General features: G+C 41.0%; 2 protein-coding genes across 3 annotated transcripts in view; both read left to right on the plus strand.

Moving 5' to 3' along the window:
• LOC134865954 (low-density lipoprotein receptor-related protein 8-like) overlaps positions 1–18,399 on the plus strand; it is a 148,950-nt gene that overhangs the window by 107,940 nt on the left and 22,611 nt on the right. For both annotated transcript variants that reach the window (XM_063885815.1, XM_063885816.1), the window contains 3 exons: positions 4,329–4,454; positions 14,868–15,039; positions 17,828–18,055. In XM_063885815.1, the coding sequence (XP_063741885.1) occupies positions 4,329–4,454; positions 14,868–15,039; positions 17,828–18,055 (526 nt within the window). The remainder of the gene's footprint in view (positions 1–4,328; positions 4,455–14,867; positions 15,040–17,827; positions 18,056–18,399) is intronic.
• LOC134865955 (zinc finger MYM-type protein 1-like) lies at positions 10,455–13,800 on the plus strand. Its single transcript, XM_063885817.1, has 4 exons — positions 10,455–10,519; positions 10,776–10,874; positions 11,078–11,155; positions 11,332–13,800. The coding sequence occupies exon 4, from the start codon at positions 11,388–11,390 to the stop codon at positions 13,662–13,664; it is 2,277 nt and encodes a 758-aa protein (XP_063741887.1). The 5' UTR covers positions 10,455–10,519; positions 10,776–10,874; positions 11,078–11,155; positions 11,332–11,387; the 3' UTR covers positions 13,665–13,800.

Consider the following 18,399-nt stretch of genomic DNA (forward strand, 5'->3'; position numbering starts at 1 on the left):
ATTTATTTTATCGGTGATTTAAACATTGACTGGAATATGTCCCACTGTGCCTTAAAAAACAAGTTGCAGACAATAGCTAATACATGTAACTTGGTACAAATGGTGACTAAACCTACTAGGATATGCATAAAGAAAGGTGGAGCAACAAGTGCAACTTGTATTGATCATATATTTACAAATGTTAGCCATTTATGTTCACAGGCAATATCAATTCCAGTAGGGTGTACTGATCATGATTTAATAATTATCGTGAGAAAGACAAAGCTGCCAAAAGCAGGACTGAAAGTAATTGTGAGGAGATCAATGAAATGTTTTTGTGAAGAGTCATTTATAAAGGATGTTCAAAAGATATGTTGGAAACATATTTTTGAAAAACTAAATCCAGATGATGCTCTTGCAGTATTTAATTTGTTATTCATGCAAGTGATTGATAAACATGCACCACTTAGAAAACTGACAGTAAGGAACTTTAGAGCACCCTGGTTAGATGATGAATTAAGAGATCTAATGAAACAAAGAGATGAGGCCAAAATTGTAGCTTTCTCATGAAGTTAAGAGTCAGATGGGCAAATTTATAGAAGGTTAAGAAATTATGTTACAGCATTAAATAAAAATAAAAAACAATGTTAAAGATATTAAGGATGATAAGAAACAGCTGTGGAGTTTAGTAAATGGCATGATGGGCCGTAAGCCGAAATCCACCTCAACATATCTTGAGGTGGAAGGGAAATTCTTGACTAAACCAGTACATATGGCTAATTATTTGAATGATTATTTTCTTGATAAAGTGAATGATCTCAGGAGAAATATGAAGCAACCTATAAATAGGAACTCCACTTTTCTAATAAATGATTTAATTATGGAAAATAAGAATTGTAAATTTAAAATAGAGAAAGTGACAATTGCAGATGTTGAATGTCTACTAGGTAAATGTAATGATAAACTGCCAGGTGTGGATAATTTAGATGGTACATTTCTTAGATATGTTGCTAATTTGGTTGCAGAGCCTATCTGCTATATCATCAATTTGAGTATTGAACAATGTATTTGCCCACAGGCATGGAAAATAGCAAAAATTATTCCACTTGCAAAACATCCAGCTGGACCATTTTCTGGTACAAATAGCCGCCCAATAAGTTTGTTACCAGCATTAGAAAAGATAATGGAGAGAATAATTTTTAACCAAATACAAAAATACTTTGAAGGTAACAATCTTAACAGTGATTATCAACATGCTTACCAGCCGGGCCATTCAACATGTACTGCTTTAACACAAATGACCGATGACTGGAAGGTGGAAGTAGATGATAGGAAGTTAGTGGGTACAGTACTACTTGATTTTAGTTCTGCCTTTGATGTCATTGATCATCCATTGTTGTTGCACAAGCTAAAACAATATGGTTTTAATCTGAATGCGCTGAGGTGGGTAGAAAGTTACTTGACCAATCGATGTCAAACTGTTTTTTTTAATGGAAGTTTGTCAAAGATTAAGTCAGTCACTTGTGGAGTTCCTCAGGGTAGTTGTTTGGGGCCACTTTTATTTTCTATTTTTACAAATGATCTACCATTAGTGCTACAAGAATCCAAAATTGTAATGTATGCAGATGACTCGACAATATATGGAGCAGCTTCATCTATAAGTGAGCTGAGTCACTGTATGAACAAGGATCTAGAACAGATCTCAGAGTGGGTCATAAATAATAAGTTAGTACTTAATGCTGGAAAAACTAAATCTTTAATAATAGGATCAAATCATCAGTTAAAAGGTGAACCTAAATTGCTATTACATTTAAACCATATTGAAATTGAACAGGTCAAGGAAACGAAATTGTTAGGTATAACTCTGGATCAAAAAGTATTTTGTTGTATGTAAAATGGGAAGGGGTGTGTCACTTGTTAAAAGAATTGTAAAATATTTGCCAAAAGATGTCAGTAGACAAGTTCTAGATGCTTTGGTTCTGTCACAGCTTGATTACTGTTTTGTTATTTGGTTTAGTGCTGCAGAAAAAGATCTAGACAAACTACAAGTAGCTCAAAATAAGGCAGCACGATGTGCACTGCAGTGCTCCTACAGAACCAGAGTGACTGAAATGTTGGAGACCCTTAAATGGTTGAGTGTCAGACAGAGGTCCACTTATCCATCCATCCATCCATCTTCTCCCGCTTTTCCGTCAGGGTCGCGGAGGTAACAGCTCCAGCAGAGAGCCCCAAACTTTCCTTTCCCTGGCCACATCAACCAGCTCTGACTGGGGGATTCCAAGGCGCTCCCAGGCCAGCGAAGAGATATAATCCCTCCACCTGGTCCTAGGTCTACCCCTCGGTCTCTTCCCAGCTGGACGTGCCTGGAACACCTCCCTAGGGAGGCGCCCAGGTGGCATCCTCACTAGGTGCCCGAACCACCTCAACTGGCTCCTTTCAACGCGAAGGAGCAGCGGTTCTACTCCGAGTCCCTCCCGGATGACTGAACTTCTCACCTTATCCCTAAGGGAGATGCCAGCCACCCTGCGGAGAAATCCCATTTCGGCCGCTTGTATCCGCGATCTCGTTCTTTCGGTCATGACCCATCCTTCATGACCATAGGTGAGGGTAGGAACGAAGATGGCCCGGTAGACAGAGAGCTTTGCCTTCTGGCTCAGCTCTCTTTTCGTCACAACGGTGCGGTAAAGCGACTGCAGTACCGCTCCCGCTGCTCCGATTCTCCGGCCCATCTCACGCTCCATTGTTCCCTCACTCGAGAACAAGACCCCGAGATACTTGAACTCCTTCACTTGGGGTAAGGCTTCATTCCCTACCTGGAGTGGACAATCCATCGGTTTCCTGCTGAGAACCATGGCCTCAGATTTGGAGGTGCTGATCCTCATCCCAGCCGCTTCACACTCGGCCGCGAACCGATCCAGTGAGTGCTGAAGGTCACAGACCGATGAAGCCATTAGAACCACATCATCTGCAAAAAGCAGTGGTGCAATCCTTAGCCCACCGAACTGCAAACCCCCTCCCCCACGACTACGCCTCGAAATCCTGTCCATGAATATCACAAACAGGATTGGTGACAAAGCACAGCCCTGGCGGAGGCCAACCCTCACCGGAAAACGGTCCGACGTGCTACCGAGGACCCGGACACAGCTCTCGCTTTGGGAGTACAGAGATTGGATGGCCCTGAGCAAAGACCCCCTCACCCCATACTCCCGCAGCACCTCCCACAGTATCTCCCTGGGAACCCGGTCATACGCCTTCTCCAAATCCACAAAGCACATGTAGACCGGATGAGCGTACTCCCAGGCCCCCTCCAGGATCCTTGCGAGAGTGAAAAGCTGGTCCGTCGTTCCACGACCAGGACGAAAACCGCATTGTTCCTCTTCAATCTGAGGTTCGACAATCGGCCGGACCCTCCTTTCCAGCACCTTAGAGTAAACTTTCCCGGGGAGGCTGAGTAATGTGATGCCTCTGTAATTGGCACACACCCTCTGATCCCCCTTTTTAAAGAGAGGAACCACCACCCCGGTCTGCCACTCCTTCGGTACTGTTTCCGACTTCCACGCAATGTTGACGAGACGTGTCAACCATGACAGTCCCTCAACACCCAGAGCCTTCAGCATTTCTGGGCGGATCTCATCCACCCCCGGGGCTTTGCCACTGTGGAGCTGTAGGTCCACTTATACTTTGTTAAATTTTGTTAGGAATATTACAGTGACACACTTACCACATATATTATCACAAAGGTTTATATCGCAGTACACTCAACACAACTATCAAACAAGACATGCAATAGAAAGAAGGTTCGTATTACCCACATCTAAATCAAATATCAGACAGAAAACAGTCATGTACAGAGCCATGGTCAGCTGGAACTCTTTACCAGTCCACATAATTCAGGAAAATCAAGTTTCAAGTACATTTTAAAAGGTTGCTAAAACATTATATGAGCATTACAGAGTAAAATGTAACTGTGCCTGTGGTTTGGCCTTGTGATGATGGCTAAAATGTGATGACCATTTTTGTTTCACTTTGTATACCATTGTTCATATGATGAAATGAGTTGTTCTATTTTGCTTTTAGTTTTGTTTAATGTTTGTTTTGTGTATGTGTGAGGACCCCAGGAAGAATAGCCAACGCTTATGCTAGTGCTAATGGGGATCCTAATAAAGAATAAGAATAAAGAATAATTGCTTTCTTTATATTTTGGGGATTGAGTCGCCACTACTATCTGGTGCAGCTCATGGCAGAGAATCAGTCACCGTCTGTCTGTCTGACAGCGCCTGACAGCGCCTGACACTCTCTGTCTTCCAGCTGAATGATAAACTCTCTTCATTCTTCTCTGTCTTCTGCAGACATCGACGAGTGTGAGAACCCAGACGCCTGTAGCCAGATCTGCATCAACTACAAGGGGGATTTTAAATGTGAATGCTATGAAGGCTACGAGATGGACCCTGTTACCAAGACATGCAAGGCAGAAGGTGAGCCACAATGATCGATAATAAACAATGCAAGGTGTCTAAGATGAAACAGTGCTGCAGGACTGAGACCAAGGACTAGGGGATGAGTCAGGATTGTTAGCATTCAGGTTCCCTCATCTCAAAGTCCATTCTTTTTTAAACATGTTTTTTTGGTAAGAAGCCTGGAATAGTGTCTAGTAAACACAAGCTTGAGGGAATTTTCGGTTTGTTCTACTAAATAAACAACGTCGGTTAATTGTTCATTTTGAGGTTTTTACTGGTCCTAATAAAGGCGGTTGCTAACAAGTGGCTAAATGAGTGTTCTCAGTCATATCTCCTAATGCTAGTCAGCCTCTAAATTAGTGGTGATGATGACCGTAATTTGTTTATAGCCAATTGTTACTACCAGTTCTTTTATCTACACTTTAAAAATCACAAATGTGGATATTATTTGTGAAGATTATCTTGCTGATCAAACGTGTAAGTACAATCCGATGGAACAATCCATTTACTTTTTTTTTGCGAAATGAGCCTTCATATGTCATCCCTGCATCCCTGATTCAGGTTAAAGGGGCATAATTGTATTATGTGCCACTACTGTGACATGTTTCCATGCTTTAATGTTCAAAAAGTTCTTTATTTTTCTCATACTGCCTGTCTTTTCACCCTCTGTTTGAAACCAGAGCCCATTCTGCTCTGATTGGTTAGTTGGCAGGCTCTGTTGTGAATGGGCAACCACTTAGAGACGTCGCGCCTCTTAGTCTTTCACATACAATGTGTTGGAGCACTAGTCAATAGAAGTGCGAGTGTTACATAGTGATGTCACTATATGAAGGAAGTAAACAAAGGAGTTCAATGGGGGCGTATCAGGCAGGGGGGGAGTGTGGGAGAGAAACTCCCTCTGGAGTAACCTCTAGCCTTTGCAGAACATGTACATGCATAAAAACCTATATAACACACTACAGGAGAGGGATAACCCCAACAAGCACAATAGCAACTCTTTAAGGGTTTCTATTTTGACACTGAAAATAGTATAAACTACACATAAAAATCTGGACTTCTGTAAGGCTGCCAAAGAGTAAGATTTTGTTGCGATTATACTTAATTTTCCTACATTAATAGGGCAACAAAAAAGTATGGTTCTTTTTATAATCATGCTGTTTATAACCTACATTGCTGTTGTACGGATACATTTTCCTCAACTGATGGTTCAAAAAGCTTTGTCGTACTTTTAATAACAAGACACTCTCTCATATATTGCACCGCCTGATTAGTGCAACTCTTCACTCTCAGCTTTTTGTGCCCTCCACATCTCATAATCACAAACATCTTTCCACTGTTAGATTCTTATCATCCCTCTGCACTTGCTCGTTTACTTGACATAATTGCTAAATCCTAAAGAGAAAAAAAGACAAAGCAAGTTTCTGCCAGGATAAATCTGTCCTCCAGTGTCCCTTCACTCACTTTAGATGGTTCCCTGAGTGACACCCTGATGTGCTCAACCATGCGTATCTCTTATAATGAGGAAAAGCGACTCTTCATTGGTACCTAACTAATTACTTTAGATTATATCCAGTGTCCCGTTAAGCTTGTTGACAAAAATCGTCGGACTAGTGGAGGACAAAGACAACTGCTGAGAGGCCAATTCATTTAATTTTACTTCCAACCTGCGGCTATTACTAAAATACGTACAAAGATAAGCAAGTGTATGTGTTTACACCTCATTCTCCTTAAATGTTCATTATTTAATTGGCAGGAAAACAGTGATTGAAATAAAAAGTGGTGATTGGGTCCCCGCAGCTGTCGAACGCTGTGATTTCATTTCCCTCAATTAAGCTGAGCTAATATCAAAGCTCAGCACTCACCCTGTGTGTGTTTGCCTTCGTACACACTATTTGGATTGTATCTGCCAACCCCCCTGCCCCTGCCTGCGCCTGTGTATTTCTGTGCGCATCACTGCCCGGTGTGTTTGCTATCAGCTCATCACAACCAGCAGAGAGCTGAGTGTGTCTGGCTGTGTGTCAGAAAGCAGAATCGCAGTGAATGCAGCAGGTCCACTGTGCTCTGACAGCCCATAAAACAGCGGGGGACTATTTTCCCCCTTAGAGAGGTCGGAAATGTTGTCGCTGTAATCGCCAGTTTTCGTTTTGACCGGCATTTTTCTCATTCATACATTGGGTTGGAAGAGGAAGGAAAGGGAAGAAAAAGAAAACATGCGACAATGAGGCTACAACACGCTGTCAGAAGGGAAAGTGAAGCGAGGGAGCCATTAATGAGCGAATATCATATCAGGCTCCAGAGATAACTGGTTGCAGATGCCATCCTATTACCATGCAATGTCAGAAAGAGGCTCAATATAGATGTTACAAGACAAAGGTGCTACAGTTGCCAGCCAAAAGCGATAAAACCCTTCCCGTGGGCATCTAATACCCACGTTCCCTGCCAGAATGACAAGGAAATACACATAAAGGTGATAATGTAAAATGCTGCTAAGGCTACCGACTAATTAAAATGCATCCTGGATGACCTTATCACAAGTGGACAGCTCCTAAAATAGCTGTGAGTGCAGCCAAAATAGAGGACAAAGTGTGAGGTAGAAGCAAAAAGCTCTTAGTGCCTATACTGGAGCATGACAAAGCCTGAAACAGTCTATTCCGGATGAAAAGACAAGAAATGATCATATTTGTTGGTCTAAATGACGGGGATTTTAATTATATCAGGGTTTCATTCCCAGCTTTATCTAAGTTCTTCCTTTCACAGTGTGCTAATGTCCACTGCAGTCCTCTTCTATAGCTCTAAGGCAAAAAGCAAATATATATTTTTAGCTATGCTAGCGGCAAAGGAATGGTGGTCTGTCCGTCTCTGTTTGGCCTAGACTGAAATATTCCAGTTGGATATTGAGTTATAAAAGAAGAACCCCTTTAGCTCAAAGCCCCTCTGTGTCCTCCAGGGAAATGACACTGCTTTATTCATTGCTTCACTTATTAGGTCCCTTTGATTTGAAAATACCTCTGCTAAAAATGTGGCTCCCAGTTAGAACCTGAACAACAAAGGAACCCTAAAACAAGAGAAGCTGACTGCACTGTGCAGCACAGCCTCTCTGATCCGCTCGCATGGCTACAATTCTCTTGTTGTAGCTGCTAGTAGTCACAGTTTATCTGCTGATAAAGATCAATTATGATTAGTGTTAAGAGAAATTAATTTTGCACTGTTATGCTAACTTCCATATCTGTATTTTGTGTCTCTACTGTGACATGTCTCCGTGCTTTAATTTATTTTTCTCATACTGCCTGTGCTGCAGCACCTCTTTTCACCCTCTGTCTGAAACCAGAGCCCAGTCTGCTCTGATTGGTTAGCTCTCTGTAGTGATTGGTCAGTCACTTAGAGATGTCCCGCTGCTTAGCCTATCAAATACATTGTGTTAGCACTAGCCAATAGTAGTGAGTGTTACATAGTGATGTTCCTGAAGTAAACAAAGGGGGTGTTTCAGGTGGGGGGAGGGAGTGTGTGGAAGAGAAACCCCCTCTGGAGGGAACATTGGGATTCTTTTGCAGACCATTTCCAAGCACAATAACATAACACACTACAGGAAAGAGGAAACCAAAAAAAGCATAATAGGGCCCTTTAATATTACTCTGCATCCTGTGGGTTAAACATTATTGCTGTTTCAGAGTATCCCGAGAGAACTAAGTAAATGAAATGATTGGTGGCAAAGATAAGGTCAACAAACCCGCCTGGTTTAGCTTTGTTCAAGGTTATTTATCTTCAGAGGAAATGACTTCATTACTATTATTTTAATGTGTGCGCTCTGACACGTACATTTAGTTCCGCCGTCTCTGTGAGAGTTGACAGCCTACTGTTTAAAGAGGTGCCAAGGTAATTTTGATCTATATTTACAAAGAGAAGATAATACGAAGCATACAACTTAATGATGCATACAGAGACCCGATCAATACAGTTACTATTCAGCAGTTTTTAATGAAGGATCATTGTCCCGCTGCTGTTGTTAGAGGCCAATATTGAGCTGTATCACACCGGCTTTGTTGTGTTATTTATCTGTATTAGAAGGTGACATGTAAAGCAGTGCTACAAATATGCCGCAGCACATTAAGTCGCAATGGATTTTGACACTATGTCGAAGCCTCCGAATGATGTTTAGAGTGATGTCTGCCCCCACCCCCCGACACACAGCGTACCCATCATGGTCAATTTTTCAGGATTATCGACATCTTCTGTCTTTGTGTCCGTTGTTTACAGCAGAATAATGCTGTTTGTGCTTGATTATTGCAGGTACAACCGTTATATCTAATACAATCTTAATCCAGGCCATGTTTATTGTCTTTGGAAGCTAAAGGTTACATTTATATTAATACGCTGTACTTGCTTGCCTAATTTGAATCTAGGGATGAAAGATCTATATCGGCTGGATAAATTACCGGCGGATAATGGGAAAGTGTATTTTATGATATATTATTCCAATATTAAATTATAGTTGATACATTTTTGGACGATAATGGGAAAATGTATGTAATTATGTATTTTTCCGAATTAGAGCTGATAAATCATCGGCCAACAATAAGGACGCCACATTTAATTTATTTGACTCCAATACAGTAGGCAGGCCCGTCGCGTTCAGGTAGGCATGGTAGGCAATTGCCTAGGGCCCCCGAGTAGGAGGAGGCCCCCCAAAGACGACAGGTTAAGATTTTTTTTTTTTTTTTTTTTTTTTTTTTTTTCAAAATTCAAAGAAAAGTCTGATACAAATGCAACATGAATCAAACAACATGCATACCAATAAGACAGGTCATGTATTCAACAGCAATGACGATTTTAAATAGCTTCATAATAATAAGCAGTCATCTGTATATGAAGGGCTCTGCTGCGACTGCGAGGGCAGCAACAGCGCCTCCCTAGAGCATGCGATGTCCGAAAAGCGCAACGACACATTGTAGTCGAAATACCCCAGCTCGAGGGGGCCCCCCTTTCCCATGCATTAGCGCGACAGCGTCAAGTGCAAGTGAAAAGTGAAAAATTAAAATGAAGCGAAATTATCTCTCCGGCAATCAAAAAAAGAAGAAGAAAAGGGAAGAGGAGCAGAAAAGAAAACAAGACACCGGTAAGTAGAATATACACAATCAACATGAAAATTGTGCCAGGCAGGGTATACCATATTTTGCTAGAGTAGCGAGGTTGTAACGACGACTAGCTAGGAACCAGTGGTTTGGCATGCTAGCATGCTAACCAAACTTAAACTGCTACCTTTGACTTCACTATAAGTTCATAACGTTATCAGCTGGCCAAATTGATCAACGATTAATTCCTCTTAATATCCTAAATAAACTTCACATATGTTTTCAGTCGTTAGAGCCTTGAGACAACCAGTGAAATAGTTATTCCTGTAGTAGCTAGCTATTTAATAGGAGATTAACATGGGAGTTTACAATAATTTTGCTAGAATACCATTGGGTTGATTTACTTACTTTATTTACATTTTAACGGTTAACATCCCGGCGCAGATCAGCCACATGAAGAAAACAGCCACTTTAGTGTCAATTAATCCTTTTCTAAACCTATTCTGCTGTTTGTTGTTGTTGGTCTCCATGATAGCTGTAAATACCACTGGACCACCGTTAAAAACTGTACCGATAGCTTTGAGCTTTTTCTATGGGACACAGACAGTACACAGACACACACAGACACACCACGGGTGCGGGGATGGCGCTGTTGCCACTCACAGAATTGATTTCAGGAAAACAGCTCGTCTTAGTGACTGTATTTCTGTTTTCAAACCAGTGAAAACGGGATTATTGTAAGATTTTATTATTATTATTTTTTTTACTTTTTTTTGGTGAAGCAGTGCTTCACCTGTAGTCGTATAGAAACCGCCACTAAACCGCCTAGTAGGAACTGTGTGTAATGCTTTTAATATCTATTTCACCACAATTATCAGACTGTAAAATGATAGGATTTCAAAAGCATTTGAAAAATAACCAAGCTAATCATACAGTACTTATTCTTTCTCCAAGGGGCATTGCTGAAATTTCTTCATCCCGCTCTACCAAGTGTTGTCTCTGGTGCTACTGAAGGTAACGTTCTTTTCTACCTATTATTAGTGCCTTCTATCAACACACTTGATGTTATCAAAATGACTTTACATTTTTCTAATTCAAGTCATAGTTGTGTGTATTCATTCCACTTGCCCACAGAGTCTTCTGGACATTTCAAATATGTGGGACATTCACTAATGTTAATGAATAACTGAGTTGTTGAGATCAATGCATGCAAAATGTGCAATATAAATAAAAAGAATATTATTTATGTATTTATTTATTTTTGCACCAGGGCCATCAACATCGTCTTCGTCACATGTTTATGAGGAGGAGCAAGTGGAAGACAACATTGCGGCGTCCACACCACTTCCCAGCAGTGGTTCAACAGAAGGTGCATTAAGCCGCACAATTTCAACTTATCACCTATCATAGTGACCCAAAGTTATAGCAGCATGTGCTGTGAAAGTGTATTAAAATGACCATTTGCTATAAAGCGTTACACAAGTAGATCACCATACCTTAAGCATTTAGTTGTCGTACTTCACACATGAAACTGTGCCATGAATTAATTTGTAATTACATATTTTTCAGCAGTGCCATCAACTCCATCACGACTTGAGGAGGAGCAAGTGGAAGCATCCACACCACTTCCCAGCAGTGGTTCAACAGAAGGTGCATTAAGCCGCACAATTTCAACTTATCACCTAACACCCATGTGCTATGAAAGTGTATTAAAATGACCCTTTCTTTTTAAAGCATTATACAAGTAGATCACCATTCCCTAGTTGCTGTACTTACCACATGGCAATTGTGCTATAAATTCATTTGCAACTATATGTTTTCAACAGTGCCATCAACTCCATCTCCACTTCATGAGGAGGACAAAGAGGAAGATGACATTGACATGGCAGAGACCACCCCACCATCCAGAACTGGGGTACCTGTAGGTATTGCAAGCACCACATTAAGTGATGACCCAGGATGTTGGCCCAGTGTCCTAACAAGCAGTATGCGCTGTGAAATAGTCAAAAAAGGACCTGTGCAAATCATGGACATTGAATTCCCGCAAAACTTAGACAATCCTCCTCGAAGATTCACCAAGGACAGTTACAAAAGAACCATGAAAAATGGTGAGAATATACATCGATCGTGGCTGGTGTATTCCATCCACACAGATGGAGTGTTCTGTTTCCCTTGTACTGTTTTCGGGAAGCGTGAGCGTGACAATGCCTTAACGACCTGTGGCTACGGTGGATGGAAGAACCTTTCCTATCGCCTAAAAAAACACGAGTGCACAAAGGTGCACTGTGACAATGTGAAAAAGTGGCACGACCTTCAGAGGAGACTGCAAACCAGTACACTGATTGATCAAAGACAGATGGAGTTGATGCAACTTGAAGTTGAACACTGGAAAGGCGTGATTCGGAGAGTGATTGCCATAGTTTCCCATCTGGCAGAACGCAACCAGGCTTTGAGAGGAACTACCAGTACCGTGTATGATCGCCACAATGGGAATTTTCTGGCTCAAGTGGAACTCCTAGCACAGTTTGATCCGGTAATGAATGAACACATCAGACGAATACAATGCAAAGAGACAAAGGTGCATTACCTGAGTGGAGTCATTCAGAACGAAATCATTCAGCTGGTCGGAGACAAAATCCTACAGGAGATTGCAAGAAGAGTGCACAAAGCAAAATACTTCTCCGTGATCATGGATTGCACTCCTGACATCAGCCACAAGGAACAACTTTCTGTTGTTCTCAGGATTGTCAACTGTGAAACACCTGTTTCTATTGCTGAGCATTTTTTGGGATTTGTACATGTTGAAGACACAACTGGTAAAGGGCTCAGTGAAATCCTGCTTGACCAGTTGGAGAAGCACAACCTCAGCATTTCAGATTGCCGTGGGCAGTCATACGACAATGGCAGCAATATGATGGGCCACAAACAGGGTGTGCAGGCAAGAATTTTAGAGCTGAACAACAAGGCGCTATGCATCCCATGCAGCAGTCACACACTAAATCTGGTTGTGTCAGATGCTGCCAAGTCTTCAGTGTTGTCCATGTCTTTTTTTGGTATGCTGCAACGACTGTACAACCTTTTCAGTTCCTCTGTGCACCGCTGGGCAATTTTGAAGCAGCATGTGAAGCAGCTCACCCTTAAGCCACTTTCAGGGACGAGATGGGAGGCCCGAATTGACAGTGTGAAGGTAGTGCGGTACCATCTACCTGAAATACTAGACGGACTGTCAGCACTGGAGACATATGCTACAGAGAAGGGGGACTCAGAGACCATGTCCTCAGCAAAAAGCTTACATGGTGAGCTTAAAACATGGTCCTTTCTTCTGTGCACAATAACCTGGTACAACGTTTTGTATCAGGTTAACCATATGAGCAAGCTCCTCCAGAGCCCGGATGTTTCAATGCAAACACTGAAAAAAGAAACCGAGGGAGTGACAGAGTACCTAGAAGATTTCAGGGAAAATGGACTCGCATCAAGCCAAACGGATGCAATGGAGATTGCAGAAGATCTGGAAATTGAGAGGAAATTGCCTGAGAAAAGGCAACGTAAAAAGAAAAGGCAGTTCCTTTACGAGAGTACAGATGAAACCCAATCGACCCCAGAAGAGGCCTTCAGAAGGGACTTCTTCCTGCCTTTGGTTGACACTGCCATCACCAGCCTAAAAGACAGATTTTCCAGACTGGAGGGGGTGTATGCCCTGTACGACTTCCTGTTCAGCATTGATATCATGAGGGCCACAATCAAGACTGGGAAATTGCATGAGAGATGCAGGAAAGTGGAACAAACCCTCCATGATATTGATGCAGACGACTTGGCATTGGAGATCAACTCTGCTGTCCACACCTTTCCAGATGAAGTATCCAGGTGCCCATTTAAAATGCTGGACTACATATACAGTGAGAAGCTGTTGGACCTGTACAGCAATTTAAGCATTGCACTGCGCCTACTTCTGACCCTTCCTGTCTCGGTTGCCTCCGGAGAGAGGAGCTTTTCATCTCTGAAGCGCATAAAGAATTACATGAGGTCAACTATGAGCCAAGAGAGGCTCTCTGGACTGGCACTCATGTCAATTGAGAGTGACGTCCGCAGGTCTTTGGACTTGGAGGGGATTGTGTCTGCATTTGCTGAGGCCAAGGGCCGCAAGCAGCAGTTTCAGTAGGAAATAAAAAAAATAATAAAGGCTACTTTTCAGTGTATGTTTGACCTCTTTTGTGATTAAAACGCACAGAATTGCGGAAATTTTTTTTTTAAAGGCCCCCAACAACTTCTTTGCCTAGGGCCCCCAAAATCCTAGAAACGGGCCTGACAGTAGGTAACTGTTAAAGGGGCACTTTGATGCTCAATTTCAGGTTAATATGTGTATTTTGTGCCTCTATTGTGACATGCTTAAATACTTTAATGTTTGAAAAGTGATTTATTTATTTATTTATTTATTTTTCTCGTGCTGCATTACCTCTTTTCACCCTCTGTTGTGATTGGTTAACTGCTTAGAGATGTCCCGCCCCTTAGCTCATCTCTCAAAATGTGTTGGAGCGCTAGCCAATGGAAGCGCAAGTGGTATATAGTGATGTCATGGAAGTAAACAAAGGAGTCCAATGGCGGCGTTTCAGGTAGGGAGGGGTGTCTGGGACTGAAACTCAGGAATTTTAGCCTTTGCAAACCAGTTACATGCACGAAAAAAACACTACAGGAGAGGACATACGCCAAAAAACACAGTAGGCCCCTTTTTAAAGTTAGTTGACTTTCATCAATAAACAAAGAGAAGAACAAGCACACTGTTTTGAAGAACCACACTTGTTGTAATGGTGTTGATGTTGTTTTCAGTTTCAAAAGCAGTTCACAATTGAGTTTGTTTGTTGTTAGCTCTAACCCTAACCCTAGGGGATATATTATCAGTGATTGTTTACATCTTTGCCATTGTTAACTTTAGATTGTGAATTTCTTTTTTAATACACATAAACATGAAGATATTGGTTTTGACGTAAAGCAGCAGCTGATATGTATTGGCATTGGCTTGAAAAACTCCATATGGTGCATTTCTTTTTGGATGATAAACTGAAGGAACTCCTGTAAATAGAGGAAATGTGCATCCCCTGGACCAGAGCAGCTTTCTGGGAGATAAAGTCTTCTGGCCCTTTACCAAATTGTCAAAGCTGATTTGACTAGCCATTATCTAATCACATCCCAACTCCACCTATCAATAATGTAGTCCTCTTCTGAATGCATTAACCCTACTTCTAAATTGCTTCCTCTCTCTGATTTTGCCTTGATTGATTATTTCAGCGTGAGAAACTGTCCCGTACTTCAGCTGCACGTAGACACTTTTCTTCAGGACTTTAAATATCCGTCGCTTTGTGTGCAGGGAAGAGCCCTTACCTGCTGTTCACCAACCGGCATGAAATCCGACGCATCGACCTGGTGAAGCGTGACTACGGCCAGGTGGTTTCCACGCAGAAGAACGCCGTCGCTCTTGATATGGACGTGGCAAACAACCGGGTGTTCTGGTGCGATCGCTTCCACCGCAAAATCTACAGGTAAAGACACTTGAGTTACAATTAAAATCAAATATCCGAAACATTGTCAAATATCCGAGTAAATAATTTATTTTATCCTATTTTGTAAAGGAGAAGCCCGTAGAGATAAACCCATTTGAAAAAACATGCCCAAAAACAAACATTCACCCTTCCACAATCTCTGAAAACCAAGCCTTAAAACACTTAATTTGAATCTTAAGTATTTAAGGTAGCCATTTGAGTTTTATTTTGTAAACAAAGTTCACTATTGCTCACCAAAACATGTTTTTCCAACTTTTCCTTAGTAACCAACATTAATTAACTATATACTGACAGTCTTCTTCTTTCCTGCCTTTGTTTAGGGATTGATTCATGTCTTTCCACATTACTGCCACCAACTGCTGATAAAACACCAGATTACAGTACTATGTCTCTCAAATGTGCATTGAATCGTTGTGTATGTGCACCAGATGCTTACAAAACAGAATCCCGCTCTTATTACATTAACATCACTCTGTAGCGCTACTACTGGTCAAAAAGTTCCACAGGGTGCTTTTAATTGAGATCACAAACCTGATCTGACATGTAAATCTGAGTTTAGGTGACAGATTGAGGCTACGTATAGCAGAACGTCCCCACATTACAGGAGATGCATTATTTCACTGTAATAAGATGGAGTTTCAGGCAATTTCTTAAGTTAAATGTAATTATTTATGTATTATTCTAATTAAAAAGTTTACTTTAACAAGATTAGTTTACCAATGGTTCCAAACAATGGTCTAGGACATCTGATCTGGTTTGAATAATCTTAATGTGACATTACACACTCTTCTTCTTACATGCTATCTTTTTTCACCCTGTCACGAGTTGCTTGTATTTAGCATCCTGAGTCTCTACTTGTTAAGTCTTTCAAAATGAAATAGGCTGAGATGATGGCTGAGGCCTGCTATTATTTTAAAATAACTCCCCGTTCCTATTGTTATCCCAACTACGTTCTCCCCCAGAGTGCACTCTAATTGGAGCAGGGTGTTCTCCTCACGAAATGAATGTTAAAAGGAAAGATCTCTAGGGAGACTAAAAAAGATATCCCAGTTGGGGTGCACAGCTGCCTGGCCCTCACCTCACACCCCTGCCAGGGCCAAATCATTAGCGACCCCTGAGTCGGGCCTTGTCTCTTCTGATGAGTGGTCCAACCAAGGAGGACCCTAACCCCCCAGTGAACCTGCTCAGAGCTTGGCCCAAGGCTACTCCAGCCATAGCATTCCCATTCTCCACTCTGCAGTCGTTTTACTGCGCAGAGAAGAATGGAGACTCAGTATGGATCATCAGGCGTGATGATACACGTTCTTTAGGCCAGATACTTGTCACTGTCATACATGTGTATGAGGGGTGGATGTTGTGAAAATACAATGAAAAGTTATTCCATCCCCTGGGTCGCTTAATTGATAAATCAAATTCTATTTATACAGCCTAAAACCACAAATATCAAATTTGTTTCAGGGGTCTTACAGTGTGTACAGCAGACCACACAATTTCTTCATGGCAATAAACGAGAATAAAATGGAAGAAGCCTCAATGACACCAACAGAGGAGGGATCCCTCTCCCAGGAAGGATAGACGTGCAATAGATGTTGTGTGTATAGATTAAAAGAGAAAATAAAATAGCAAAATACACAATCCCAATGACAAAAATGATAATCTAAACGTATATAATAGAGGTCGAGCCAAGAAGATCTCAAAAACCTTTCAGCTGGCGCCAAAAAATAAGAACGATGGTGTCAGGCAGGACCCTTTCTCAAGTCATCGTTACAATCATTTATAAATAACGTTTCGCAGACCAACTACACTCTTAAGACGGCATGGTGTGTAGTCATTGACAGTCATCATGTTTCATTCAATGTGATAAATGCTAATGAGGCCTGCATGGGTTTTTCCTTTACTGAGGAAATTAAGAAACTAAGAGAGGGAAATCGAGCCCAGATCTCACTAATGGGCTGATGATGTATATGTATAAATATAGCAAAAGGGCAAATACTTCTTTAAAATGGAGACAAAAGGAGCTCTATTCGCTAAAAGAAAAAGAAAAGAAAATTAACTACATTTTAATGACTAATTTTGTACCAAATGTTACTTTGTATTCAATTGTTATAATATATATATTTATATATATATATATAAATATATATATATATATATATTTATATATATATATATATATATATATATATATGTAAATATAAATATATATATATATATATATTTATATATATATATATATATATATATATATATATATATATATGTAAATATAAATAAATATATATATGTAAATATAAATATATATATATATATATATATATATTTATATTTACATATATATATATATATATTATAAACGTGTATTTATATAAGTATTCATATTTAATTCATTATTATTAGTTTTCAATATTATGCGCTTCATTCCCACTTATCATTTATTAAACTAATGTGTCAAAAAAACTAAAATTTCTGCTTACTTTATACATACAAGCTGTCTTAATTCTATTATCATTCATTAATAAAGGTGTAAGCAGTTGGCTACTTGGTGGTGTCAGTTTGTAAAATGCTTTAGCTTGTAATGAAATCTCTATAATCTATATGTCAGTGGGTAAATCTGTTTGTATGTGCCATGTAATAAGAGGAATCGTTTCTGTAGACTTATGATCACAAAGCAGGGCCCCAGCAGCACTACACTACACGTCCATTTTTACAATAGTGTCTGGCTTGCTGCAGAATATGCCTTACATGCCCCCCCCCCCTTCATTCACAGTGCTTTCATCCATGAGGCCAGTGACCCTGCACAGCAGGTGCCGCTGCTGGACTCCCTCCTGAAGACCCCCGTGGGGCTGGCTCTGGACTGGCTCCAACACAACCTGTACTGGGCCGACTCCGGAGACAAATCCATCTCCGTGGCCTCGGTGGATGCCACCAAGAGACGCGTCCTCATCAACACGGACCTGAGTGAACCAAGGGCCATCGCATTGGATCCCCACCACGGGTAAGAAGGGGGGGAGCACAAAAAATGAGTGAAAGAAATCCTGTCAAACAATATTTGTGTTTCACACTCACAATTCCTTAAGAGCAATTGAGAGGATAGCTAGATAAAGAAAGACATCATTGAGGCATGTAGATTAAGAAGTGGGCTATTTCCAGTCCTGTAAATACGTAATGCAAGAGGTGACGAGGAAGAATTTCATTGCATGCCGTTGACACGTTCTCGTCACACTTGTGACATTGATGAGAGTGGCTGGTGCTGACTGGTGTATTAAGCCCAGGGTTTTTTCTGGAAAAGTATAGTATCAGGGCGCTGATCTTGTATATAAGATATACAATTCTCGTGAG

The sequence above is a fragment of the Eleginops maclovinus genome, chromosome 6, assembly GCF_036324505.1.
Source record: "Eleginops maclovinus isolate JMC-PN-2008 ecotype Puerto Natales chromosome 6, JC_Emac_rtc_rv5, whole genome shotgun sequence".
In the NCBI taxonomy this organism is placed as follows: domain Eukaryota; kingdom Metazoa; phylum Chordata; class Actinopteri; order Perciformes; family Eleginopidae; genus Eleginops; species Eleginops maclovinus.

Excerpts from the sequence above, each read along its gene's own strand:
- LOC134865955 (XM_063885817.1), top strand. The coding sequence starts at position 11,388 with ATGGCAGAGACCACCCCACCATCCAGAACTGGGGTACCTGTAGGTATT.